Below are 13,066 nucleotides of genomic sequence, written 5' to 3' on the forward strand. Positions count from 1 at the left end.
AACGAGCAAAGAGATTACACTGATAATGCGTTATTGATTTCCTAAGAAGACGGAAGGTTGTTGTAAATCAGTTGCTAAACACATGATCAATATTGGTTAATTTTTTAGAAATAAGGGAGAGGAGTAAAGAAGCATGAATAAATGTATGCATGTATGAGACATGTAGCTTTACCCTAGCTGCACAGCAGCGAAGCGCTATATGCGAGCAGAGTCTGCAGAGGAGGTTGGAGGGATGAAGTGAAGGGTGGCTAAGATAGAGGTGGAAGGGGATGGAGCATTCATGGAGAAGGGGAGGCAGAGTCGGACTTTCCATAAGGCATCGGTACAGCATAGAAAGGGAGGGAGGCAGAAGAGGGTAGTGGAGTGAGAAACATGCTGTGGCCTCCAGCAGATGAGGGACGTCTTCCCGGAAATGCACAGCAGGGTGGTTATAATGCAACTAGCAGCGACCAATATGTAAGTAAGTGCAGAGTCTCAAAGATTTCATTCAGCACCCACTACTGGTTCCCTAACACCCAGTCTTGATTCCACCCACGCCTTTTCTACCACACTACACTTCCTGTCTCTTTATGTCCCTCGTCTGGACCCCTTATCATTCCTACTTTTCTCACTTTGTCTTGTTTCCTTTTCTTAGTTTTTTACCTTCTTCTTGCTCAAAATCTGATGATGCAGTACAGCCTAGTTACCCTAAAATCCGTATGAGGCCCACCACCCATAACCACTGTCTCACAATACACTTTGGAAAAGAGTTTGTTTCAGAAGGGTTGTCTCCAGCTCATTCCAGAAGTGAAGAAGCCATTGTATTTCTAACATTCTGTGCCAGGGGCCAGGCATCTGCAGTGGGGACCCCAATGCAAGCGTTGGAAATGCCCCCACCACCCTTCTGGATATGAAAATGAAATAATTTGGGTGCAGTGTGCCCCATCATACCACTTGGCGTCGGTGGCAGTGCACCTGCTGCACAATTGATAACTGTGCCCCTTGGCTGCTGGTTACTGCACTGAGTACCTTTAATGTTCATCTGCATGGCAAAGACAAATGTCTAAAAGTGTATTACATAAATGTTGGTAGCATAACTAAGGTGAGCCGTTTACTTCATGTGTCCGAAACACAACTTTCCCAGTGCTAGGTTTTGATTTAACCCGTCAGTGCATTCTGGGTGATGTAGACTTGCTTAATTTTAATAGAGCCAATTTGGATCAACAGGCCTGATAACACTGTAATGTAAAAGCAAAGTCCAGGAATGAAAAAATTATGTCCGGGTAACATGGAGCAATGTGGTCACCCTAAATATAACAGCTGACCAAGAAACATAGGACTTGAACAGCACACGTCTTACTTGGATCTCCAGCTTTGCACAGGTTCTACCTCTCCATCGGTGCTTAGCCTAGATTTGTACAGAAAAGTGTTTCACATAATTTTGAATGCGTTCCTTTCTTTCATTAAACAATTCCATAAACAGTAAGTTTGTTCCACAAATAACTTTCCCGATGTCATATAAATACGTTTGTATTGCATTTCAATGGGAGGGAAAGATATTAATTAAAAGTGGCGCTACTTGCATACCGCCCTCATGCAAATCATGTAAGCCAGTCTGCACACTCCTTGCCGGTGGAGTTCGTGCTACATCACTCGTGGGTTGCTGGCAATACTTTTACCTTGTGCCTCATACATTAGCTTCTGTTTTCCTGAGTAGGTGGTATGGTGGTGGTGCTTTGAAGGCCCTCATGAGTCCGACAGAGGAAGGAAGTCCCTCATCGACTCTGACAGGCCACTCTAAGGCAGCTCCTCCGGCCATTTTCTTTCACAGGAAGTGGTCTGAATGCAGACGACTTCCTGGAACCAGCCGCCTGTCGGAAGAATTCGAGGCCTCGGCGCGCGCCCTTAGAGTCCCTGGGCAGGCTGAAGTGCATTCCTGTGACTCTGGTGGGGGCACTCTGCCACCCTGCGCGCTCTATCATCCCCTCACAAAGAGACGGGCCGATAAGGACCTCGAGGGCGCCTGGCAAGGAGGAAAACGAACACAATCCCTGGGAGAAACCCCATTGTTGCTAACGTGGTGATGTCATCAGGGTAGGGGGCGAGTGGACACGAACTGTTTGTATTAAGGAACAATACCGAGCGCTTTAGTGCAAAGCTATCATTCTCTGGAGATGTTTGTCTGCGCTGGGGGATTACCGTATGGCTGGCATGGCCGCGGCACCGTTTGTGCAAACGCCCCGCCTACAAAAGGAGATTGATGCTTTTGGCTTCTCGAGCCAATGAACATTTCAAGACAATGCAACTGAAGCTCTCCAGTATTTACTGTTTTAATAGCATGCAGCAGAAACCTGTGGTAACTGTGTACCAGAAATAGGGCAATGATCAAAGTGGCAGACCAAGAGATGGTATGAAAGACACGGCAAACATGTTTCTGCCCATGGAGAAGTCCAGCAAAGCTGTAAGCACACTGCAAACTGAGAAGCAAGAATACCTGGCATTGGTGTTATTTAGGGCCATATGTATCAAGCAATATTGCATTCGCGTTTGTGAATGCAATTTTGCCAAATGGTATGTATTAAGGCAAAATAAGGAATCGCATAATTTGCGATTCCTTATTTTGCAATTGCATTTAAGGAATCGCAAATTTTCCATCGCTATTTGAGAATTGCAAATCAGGTTGATGATACATATGGCCCATAGTGCGGTAATGAATGCACAGCAGACAGATTCGCATAACTTGTTAGGGTGTAGCTTCGATGGTCCACAACCCTTTTATATATACCCTTACATTAAGCCCGGCCTCTGGAGTGTGTCCAGCGTAACTTTACCAACGTAGAAACCAGTCCTCAGCCAGGGCCTTCTTGGGAGCATCCTCCACGGTCCCCTTGGCTCCACACACAGTCTTTTAGGACCCAGCTGGGTTCGGGGTGCATCCTCTGAATGTTCGGCATGATCACCCCATGGTGGTCTGCTTATTGCCAGTTGTGGAGGTGTATCCATTGTGTCAGGCCCTCCATTACTTTAATTCAGGGGCCCAGGTTCAGGTGACTTCCCGTCAGTTTATCACCACTCCCCATCAGGGCAGGGTGAGTGCGTTTTGCCCATAATCAGGCTTGGTGCACAACGTGCCCTTTTGAACCAGGATACATTCCTAGCTATGGTCTCGCTCAAGTGCTCTGCAGTGATCATGGTCCCTTGTACCCAGCTGACTCACCATGGGTTCCCTCTCAAAATGGGGATCTGAACTTGTGTCCATGGTGTCGATCTTTGATGAACACTACTTTGCCAACTTGGAGGGTTGGTGTTTGGGCCCTTAAGTCCTGACTTGCTTTTGAATTGTTTTCCTGACATTTCCCCTGCATGGCTTGCCCGTGTAATGTGGCCGGCTGTCAGCAGATGCTGGTGGGGATGTTGTCTCGCGCAGGGTATCTCATCAGAAGGTCCACAGGGTCACACCCAGTTGTGCTATGGGGGTGTAGTCATGCCTGTAGGTCATCATCTTCGTCGTCTCTGATCTGTGCTGTCTTGTTGATGGTTCTCATCAACCGCTCAACCTCTGTTGGCCTGTGCCATGATGGTGGGATCTTTCTGTGTCTCCCCCTAGGCTCTTGATGTAGTCCTCGAACTCCTGGCCTTTGAAAGGGGGGCCTGCTGTCAGTCCTGATTTTGTCTGGTAGTCCGAATAGGGCAAATATCTTTTTAATAACTGGGAGAATCGCTTTGAACGTGGTGGACTGGGTCACTTCCGCCACAGGGTATTTGAAGTGGTCATCCATGATAACAGTGGATCTTCTGTCCGGAAAGCTACCAAAGTCCATGCTGAGGTGTGTCCACGAATGTCGTGGGCTGTCTTCTGTGGCCACAGGAATGGGTGCTGTTCCTCTCCCATGATCTGACAGGGGCCACACTTAACTTACTGTGTCATCCACAAGCCCATCCATTCTAGGAAAACCATACTGTCATCTGCAACCGGGCTTTGGTTTTGGCTTTTCCTTGGTGCCCCGATGCATCATGGTCACTACTGAGGTCCACAGTTCTTTTGGAATCCCAATGCGAGAGCCTTCTAGCAGGAGTCCATAGGTGGTATAGCGAAGTTTGTGGCAGATGTGCCAGAGCTAGGTGAGAATGACTTTTCTTCAGCATTCCACCCTCAAGCCCACTCCAGGAAGAGCCTCCATTGTTTTCTGTAGCCAGGGGTCTGAGCTAGTTGCTTCCGGTATGTGTTCAGCTGCCAGTGCCATGGGGCATGCCCCCTGTACCACGATGTTAATGAAGTCTTTTGCCCACTTATCCTCATCCTTGAAGTTGGTTCCTTCTGCCTGCGGGTGGCGTGACAGGAAGGCTTCTGGGCTGTGGTGAATTCAAAGTGGTACATTTGTAGTTGGACTACCCACCATTTGATTCTGGGAGGTGGGTTCCGGGCTGTGCCTGCAAAGAGGCTTGTGGTCCGTGATGACTTTGAATAGCTTGCTGCACAGGAAGAGTATGAATTGACGGTATCCCCATCATATGACTAGGACCTCTTTTTCGATTTTTGGGTACCTAGACTCTGTCCAGGAGGGTCCTGCTGGCGTACGCGGTGGGGACCCTTGTTCTGTGGCTTGCCTCTTGCATCAGTACTTCCCCATGCCCCACGGGGCTAGCGTTGACCACCAATTCTGTTTTACTGTGGTGTTTATAGTATGCCATCGTCGTTTCGCTCATGAAAGTCCCTTTTCCTTAGCTCTCTCATTCCACTCCCCCTCTGTATCCATCTTTTAAAGGCCCTGCAAGGATTCCAGTAGAGTTGCCTGGTTCGGGATAAACCTCCTGCAGTATATGGCCATGGCAAGAAAGCTCCTCACTTCTCCCACATTTTGGGGCATCGGTGCTGTGCAGATTGCTCAGCCTTCTTTGAGTCAACTTGCACCCCTTCTTCGGAAAATATGTATCCAAAGAACTTGATTGTTTGTGCAAAGGAGCATTTCTCTCTATGAAGAGTCAGCCCTGTTCCACCATGTGTTGGGGTTGGTGCAGAGGCACCTGTGGTGTTCTTCCAAAGTGTGGAAGTAAATCAGCATACCATTAGTGATGTTGATGACTCCAGTAAGTCCAGACAGCACCTCCCTGATGGTGTTCTAAAACACCTTGGCCACTAATGAGATGCCGAAGTTGAGGCCCTTGTAGCTCCTGAAGCCGAGATGAGAAGAGAAGGTGGTGATATACCGACATTCAGGATCCAGTTCGAGCTGGTGGTACCCTGGGTTCAGGTCTAGCTTCAAAAACCATTGCACCCAGTTTAAGTTCAATATGACTTTATTCATGATGGGCATTAGATGACGTTCGCATATTGCTGTGTTTGGTAGGCACATATCCATGCAGAGCCGGACAGCACCAGGTTGTCTTAGTTTTGGTGCTACCACGAGCGGGGATACCCACGGGTGGGTTCAGAGATTTACTCTATAATGTTCAGTTGCACCAACTTTCTCAGATCTTCATCAACCTAGGGCCTCAGAAGGAAGAGTACACGCAGGTGGTGCAGCGCCACAGGATGGACAGTACGGTAAATGTGGAGTTTCATCTGCCTGTCTGGCAGGCGGCCAACATCTTAAATTAGGCTTGGTAAGTCTCTCAAGATGTCTCGCACGTGACTGTTGTGGATGTGCTGGACAAAGAAGATAGTCCCAAATCTTATGCAGTTTTGCAGCTTAGGAGGGTGCTGATACCCTCCTTGGTGACGTGGAAGCAAGTACGTACTCTTCAGCTTCCACGTGATACGGACACCTCAATGGCGCCAGCCAGCTGTAGTGGTCACTTGCTTCGATGTGTAAAGATTTCGACATTGACGGCTTCCAGCCGAGGGCGGGGTTGAAGTTTTTCAATTTGTTCAAAGGCCATAACGTTAACGGATGCCCCTGTACTGATCCGGGCCGGGATCAATACCTTGCAGATAATTACGGTGCACATGGGGCTAGCTTCTTCCTACTCCCTCTGGCTTTGCTACGAAGACGGTGAAGATATCATCTTCTTTACTGTCAGGGCTTACTCGACAAAGTGTGAAGCAGTGTTATCCGCTTCAGAGTGTTCGTCATAGGGTGTGAGGCATTTAATTGAAGGTTGCGGTCGCACTCTTCCTTTGGACCTTGGTCCTTGTTCTGCGCTCTGGCAGACGCGGGCAGAAGGGTTGCCTTTTCTGCACCTGAAGCAGGTTTTGCCTTTAGCCAAACGGGGATCGCCTTGGTGTGGTTCCCATGCCAAAATTCCCACACTTGTGTGTCGTGGTGGCAGTGTAAGATACAATCCTATGCACACACACAGCTTCTATATACAGATAAAGAGATAATTAAATCATGCAGCAACATCAAAAATTCGGTCCAAATCTTCTTGTTTGTCAGGTTTTTTTCTTTTTTAATATTCGAGTTAAACCGCTCCAGCCGACACGAGTTTCGTCAAAACAATTTTTGTTTTGACTCTTCAGGGCTGCCTTCTAGTCAAGGCTTGTATTGTCTTTATGCTTGACCAGTGATAATTCCAACCCGGTAAGGGTATCTGTATAGCTTTTGATTCGGTCGGGACTCGGTTATTCTATCTCCTGTGGGTCTGGAAACTAAATTGCCAGGGTATGGCTGTGCTTTGGTTGAGGAACAGAACAGGGATCCCGATCAGTGAAATAGTAAATTTGCTTAATTCACTGTTATTCAATCTCAACCTCAGTTGTCGGTTGTCTAGAAATCAATATATACTAATCACTCCGTGGGCACTTTTAGTTAGTGTCTTGATTTCACTCTCTGTATCCGATTCTCTAGAGTCTAAAACCACTTCGTAGGCACCTGTTCTGTCTTCATACCGCGAATCCGGCGTTCTCTCTTGACCCTTACCGGGTTGGTTATTATCACCGGTCAAGCGGAAAGACAATACAAGCCTTGACTAGAAGGCAGCCCTGAAGAGTCAAAGCAACAATTGTTTTGACGAAACACGTGTTGGCTGGCGCGGTGTAATTCTAATATTAAAAAAGAAAAAAAACCTGACAAACAAGAAGATTTGGACCGAATTTTTGATGTTGCTGCATGATTTAATTATCTTTTTATCTGTATATAGAAGCCGTGTGTGTGTATTGGATTGTATCTTATATTTCAGGTGTTGTGTAAACAATATCCCAAGGGGGTTAGAAGGGTCACCCCTTTCCTGTAGCACCCCACCATATTGATCGAGCCTGACAGGCATACTCAGAAACAATTTGCGGAGCGCAACTAATCCCCATGACAAAGAACCCTGCCGTTGCACATACTATTGTGGTGGCAGTGTGGCGCATTGTTTAAGGCCTCACAGGCCGCCTGTAGACTGTGTCGTCTCTCTCAACTTTGACCCGGGCAGAGCTGGATTTGGAGGGTCCAGATGTTCTAGGCGATCTGTTGAGGGCGAGCTCCATCCCCTCCGCATGACTGTTGTAGAGTTCATAGGATTGAGGATGGTGTCGAGATTGATGCCGGGTTGGCGAAGGCGAAGAATGAGGCGTCTGAGGGTGGAAGACCTACAGCCCTGGATCAGTTGAGCCCATACTTCCTTGAGCTAGTCATCATCCACACTTGTGCTGGTAAGGAACCACAGGTGGGCATGGAAGGTATTGATGTTCTCATCCTCTTTCTGTCAAGCTTGTCTCAGCTTGAATCTCTCAAAGTCTGGGTTAAGTTGCTGGTCGAAGGACTTGCAACGCTGAGTTGTAATCTACATCCACCCGTTCCAGGTAGGGTCTCAAATAGCTTGTAAATTTCTTCTCCGCTAAATTGTAGAAGTGACCTCTTCACTGTGCTGTCCGTTTCCCCTGTGGTGCGGAAGTAGTTGTTGAGCCACCTCTTTCATGTGTGCCATTGCGATGCAGCAGTGGCTGAGTCGGCGAGGGCGCTGAAAGGCAGAATGCAATCAGAGATGTAAAGACACTGAAGTCTGGCACCGTGCTGCAGCCCGTGCTTGTTGAACATCTGCCATTGTGTCACTTCCCCATAGCTAGTGGGTGACTCATTGTGTAGTTGCTGCTCTTTTGGAGGTGGCCAAGGAGGGCAAGGTGTGGACAAGGGCACTGGTGTGGACGATTGTAGCAGGCTTGTTCCGCAGTGGACAATGGCGTCTGTTGGGCCAGGAGAGGCAGAAGAAACTGGGCTGAGTAGCAGGTGCAATGTACCTGAATGGCCACCAGATGAAGCTGCGAGCAGTGGGCTATGTGTATTACCTCAATAATCCTCCAGATGGCCTCCAGTTGGTGTAGGCCACGGAGGAGCTGGCTATGCTGCAGCATCCGAGGCAGCACATCAAGGAGCCCTAGGCCCGGTTGGACAGCTGTCTGCAGTATTCATGTGTGCATCAATTGGGACAGCTGGCTCTCAGGGGCAGGGCTGGGCACTGCAGGGAAGAACCAGACACAGGAGGGGCCTCCTGCAGAATGCAGGACTGAACCACTGAGAACAGGGAGTGAGGGTGGACGGGTGAGCCGATCTCTCTGCTGGGAGGCGGCTGGCAGGAGAGCTGTTAGCAACGGGTGTGAGGAACTCTACTTCTAGGGACCATTCATAAACCGAAAAGGTGTTGGGGTCCAACCAGTAGGAACCCTGTACATAGTGCACAGGTGGGAGAGCCCATGTGTTCTCCAAGCACAAGGCCTTAAATTGAACTTGTACAGGGCTTAAATTACAAACAGTGCAAAGGTCCACACATCGAATGGCGTCATATTCACAATCCAGGATGGTGGTAGTGGTTGTGCGAGTTTCTTTAAATTCTCAAAGCTTTAAAATATTTACTTCGGTTGTAATGAATGTAGTAGATTGACACTTACTGAGTGTGCCCTATGATCCTTAATCTTTCACACAAAGTATTCAGCATAATTGGGTTTTTAAGAACATACATATCCAGAGGAAAAAACGTACAGGTAAGTAACTTTTTCTTTCATCCTGTCTGAGATGTTAGACCACTCAGGTGGTGGGGAATGAAGTAGAGAGAATCCATGCCCACGAGGGCTGGTTTTGGTGACTGACTGCATAGTAAAATGCAGTAGTTTTCACAATTAATAATCTCGATTGAAATTCATTATTTGTAATTTTCCGCTTGCTTGTTTCTAGCTGCTTCCTGAAAGCCTGACTGGACTTTACAGTTCAGTGAGACGACAAGCCCATCCTTAATGGATGGCGCATTCCAAGTGCCCTCACTATTATTCACAAATTAGCCTTTCTTAGCATTGTGTCCACCAGTACTGTATTTTTGGCTTGACCATGTGCGATGTACGTGAACTGTTGAATGGTGAGAGTCTTATCCCTGCACTTTTTGTTTCTCTCTCTTTCTTGTTGCATGCTGAAGAAACTATGTGCTGAAGCTCTCTGATGACATCGGGAATTTTGGGGAAATCCGCCTACCATTGCTGGGCTGCCTCGGGGTCTCCTGGATTGTGGTCTTTCTCTGTCTTATTAGAGGAGTCAAGTCATCAGGAAAGGCAAGTATTTTCTCTGTCTTTATTCTTTGGCTTGCTTTGCTCTTGTCACTCATCTTATAAGTTCAGTTGTAGCTAGTATCATCATCATGCATAAATAAACCTGAGGACTAGTCAGCTGAGTACTGAGATTCAGGGATGCATCTCTAGGTAGAGAGACATGTAGTAAGAAGTTTTCTAAGAAGTAAAAGTGAACCATTACTTCTTGGATGTTGTAGCAAAGGTTTTCCCCGATGCTCTGGCCGGAAACGGCTCAAACACCTTCCTGAACCCCATTTAGATTTAGTCGTGGACCTACATTGGAATCTCCATCTTTCATTCTTCCCCAAGTGATTTTTAATGTGTCAGGAGTTCCATTCTGTCATCTGCTATCAACCATGTTGTAGCTGTGATACTGTGCAAAATCCTGCTGACAACACCACCTTTTCTTCTCATGGCTATTACTTCGCTCTTGTGATCTCCAGTGTATCAGGATCATATGCTCTTCTGATTTAGTTCATCAACATTTACATCTTTGATGCTTCTGATGTGAGCCCCAAGGTATAAGGCGCTTCTGCTCCTGTGATGTGACCCCTAATGTATCAGGAGCATTAGGACCTGTGATGTGAGCCCCAAAGTATTAGGAGGTATACGCACCCCCAATGCGATCACTAGAGTATCTGGAGCCTTTGCCCCTGTGATGTAAACTCTGAAGTATTTGATGTGATTCTCAAAGTATCAGAGGTCCGCCCGGTTGATGTTGTGCCAATGTATTGTGAGTAGCTTTGTCTCTCCTCCTTTTATCCTCAATGTGATGATGTATCTTCTTCTCTGATCAATAGTGTAGCAGGAGTATCTTCTTTTTTCGGGTGGTCCCCGAGAATCAGGTTTATCTGTTTCTCACATGTGATGTGATCCTTGTGTATCAAGATTATCGTCACTGATTTGTCTAATTTATTTAAGGACACTCTATCCCTTACATGTGAAGGATATCCACCACAAATCTGTCCATATGATGCAGTCATGCACACGAACCATCTTGATGCCAGTGTAAACTTTTACATAATTTGCACATAATATGATGCAGTCATGCACACGAACCATCTTGATGCCAGTGTAAACTTTTACATAATTTGCACTCAGTTTAAATGGTCACGCACACACACACCTTCTCGCTCTTTCTTGTATGCTGTTGGCTCACACAGAAACCCGCTAATGTATGCTCAAATTCATAGGGTGCTGTCTCGTACCTGCAGTCAAAGTAGATAAGGATGAAACAGCACCATACACCCAGCTCTCCCATCCCTTGCCTTTTCATTTCTGCTCATTTCAGTAAATAGCTAGTTTTTAGGTCGAAGCCTAGAGCTGCGCACATGCGCAGTCTCGCTTGCGAGATCTTATGATCTTGAGGAGCTTTCACTAGCGGGCTTTAAGCCCCGCCCCTCTTTCCCATTGGCCGGCGTCACCGTTTATGCTACACGGTGGCCAGCCATTAGGAAAGAGCATCCTCTGACGTACAGTTTTCTCTCTTTGAGCTGTCCCACTTGGACTGGCTCACTTGACTTCCTTCCATCGCAAAAGGATCCTTATCTTTATGAGGCCATGTGTTTCAAACACATGGCCTCATAAAGACAAGCTCCGGCGCGATCTCTCCCTCCCCCTCTTTGCCTCTTCCTCTAGCTCTCTCCCCCATATTTCTTTTTTTAAATTAGGATTACATTTTACATCAACCGATCACACAGAATAACGGCGTTCATCGGAAGCCCAACATGCCTGTTAAGCACATTGCTTTGCTGCATTATAAAACTGCTGCCTCAAAAACCGGGACATGGGCTAAATTTCCCGGAGTCAGCCAGGAGAGCTGACGAAAACCGAGACTGCCCACGGGAAACCCGGTCACCCTAGCTTTGAAGGTATTTTTCCTCCGCAAGGTTATTGTTAGAAGCTGTAAAGAAAGAGGGCATGTGTTATTTATAATCCAGACTAACCCTTGCGCTGCATTCGTCGGATTCCCACTCGTCCACACAGCAAAGGAAATCTAAAAAATGCGTTCGAGAGAAAGAGTGGCAGAAAAAGGGACGTGTGGTAACCACACACACAAATTAAGCCAAGCACAGAATAAAAATCATGTCTCCAACGGTCGGTGCATCCAGTTCACATGGCAGTAAAACGTGCACAGGTTTCTCGTGTAAGATGAAAGCAAATAAGTGAAGCTAAACGCCAACACCATACCCTCCCTATACAGGTTCTCGAGGTTAGTGGGAGGTCTGATAGGAAAAATAGGAGTATTCGTAATCAGGCACAGAGTAAAATTCTTTAATAGAACTTTCTCTGGTGCTCCATTACAGTATTTTTCTGAGGGTCAGTTGGACATTACTACTTGTTTTACTTCATTATCAGTGGCATTGGACTACAAGTCCCAGTTTGCTCCGAGGCGGCAAAAACGTCACTATTGGTGACGTCCTGCGCAAGAGGTGGAGGGAGCGGTGGGGGAGGCTGGTGTTGGTGCTGTCTATAGATAGTCAGAAGCAGCGCAGGGAGACGGGCAGCGGCGGCTGGAGAGAGCGCAAGCAGCGGTGGTCCTGGGTCTGTGACAGCAGCGGGGGCAGCGGGTCACCGGGTGGTTTCAAAGAACGTGGATGGCGCTGGGCATCTCTGTGGGGGCTGCTTTTAACTATTGTCGCTCCAGACACCGCCAGGGTTCTCTGTATTACTAAGGACACAAGTCATCGCCGGGTGGCTCTAGCATCATTAGAGACCCGTGGCCTCTGACACTCTTAATAGCCCGGGTACTACAGGATCCTCTGTCACTACTGGGGCATCAATATTTGGCACCAATGCTATGACCCATGTCATTTTTCTAAGAGCATCTTGTTTAATTCCGGGTCCCTTTATTTTGTAGCAGGGTTTTCCCAAAGGCATCTTGTTTAGCCCTATTTCGAATTGCGTCCCTCATTGCCTCCATTCTTGTTTCTTTCCCCGGAGCCCTTATTAGAATTTTTGTAGTGGCTCTTGTTTATTTTTTTGGAGGTGGCACTTGTTCCAGTGCCAGATTTACGGGGCACCTACTTATGTGTAAGGGCCCCACTGGTATTTCTTTGGCCTAGAGGCCATTCTTCTTTGCAGAAGACTTAGGGGGACCGGAGACGCCGGAGGAGGAGCCTCCTCTTCAGGGAACGTGTGACCAGGAACAGCAGGAAGAAGAGGGGGCGCCATGTCTTCGCCATGCCCAGGCAAGAGATGGATGGGCACTGATGTTGTCAAACTGTAACCTTCCACAACAGCAACGCAGTTCAGCTGTTCCATTGGGGCCGGGTTACTCTCTGTTTCTCTTGTCAACCAAACCGGTAGGGATAAGTGATAATGATGGGTCTTCTAGCCTCTTCCAATCAATCAAACAATTTGTAGAGCGCGCTACTCACCCGGTAGGGTCTCAAGGCACTGGGGGGAGTGGTCCGTTACTGCTCGAAAAGCCAGGTCTTGAGTTGCTTCCTGAAGGAGAGGTGGTCCTGGGTCAGCCGTAGGTGGGTGGGTAGGGAGTTCCATGTCTTGGCCGCCAGGTGGGAGAAGGATCTTCCTCCAGGGGTGGCTCTGCGAACGCGTGGTACGGCGGTGAGGGCGAGGCTGGCCGATCGTAGCTTGCGGGTGGGT

At 47.7% G+C, this 13,066-nt stretch overlaps 1 protein-coding gene across 4 annotated transcripts in view; it reads left to right on the forward strand.

The window, feature by feature from the left end:
* SLC6A9 (solute carrier family 6 member 9) overlaps positions 1–13,066 on the forward strand; it is a 602,921-nt gene that overhangs the window by 493,505 nt on the left and 96,350 nt on the right. For all 4 annotated transcript variants that reach the window (XM_086952324.1, XM_086952325.1, XM_086952326.1 and 1 more), the window contains one exon: positions 9,307–9,439. In XM_086952324.1, the coding sequence (XP_086808450.1) occupies positions 9,307–9,439 (133 nt within the window). The remainder of the gene's footprint in view (positions 1–9,306; positions 9,440–13,066) is intronic.

Source organism: Lissotriton vulgaris, chromosome 1_1 (assembly GCF_964263255.1).
Source record: "Lissotriton vulgaris chromosome 1_1, aLisVul1.2, whole genome shotgun sequence".
Classification (NCBI taxonomy): Eukaryota; Metazoa; Chordata; class Amphibia; order Caudata; family Salamandridae; genus Lissotriton; species Lissotriton vulgaris.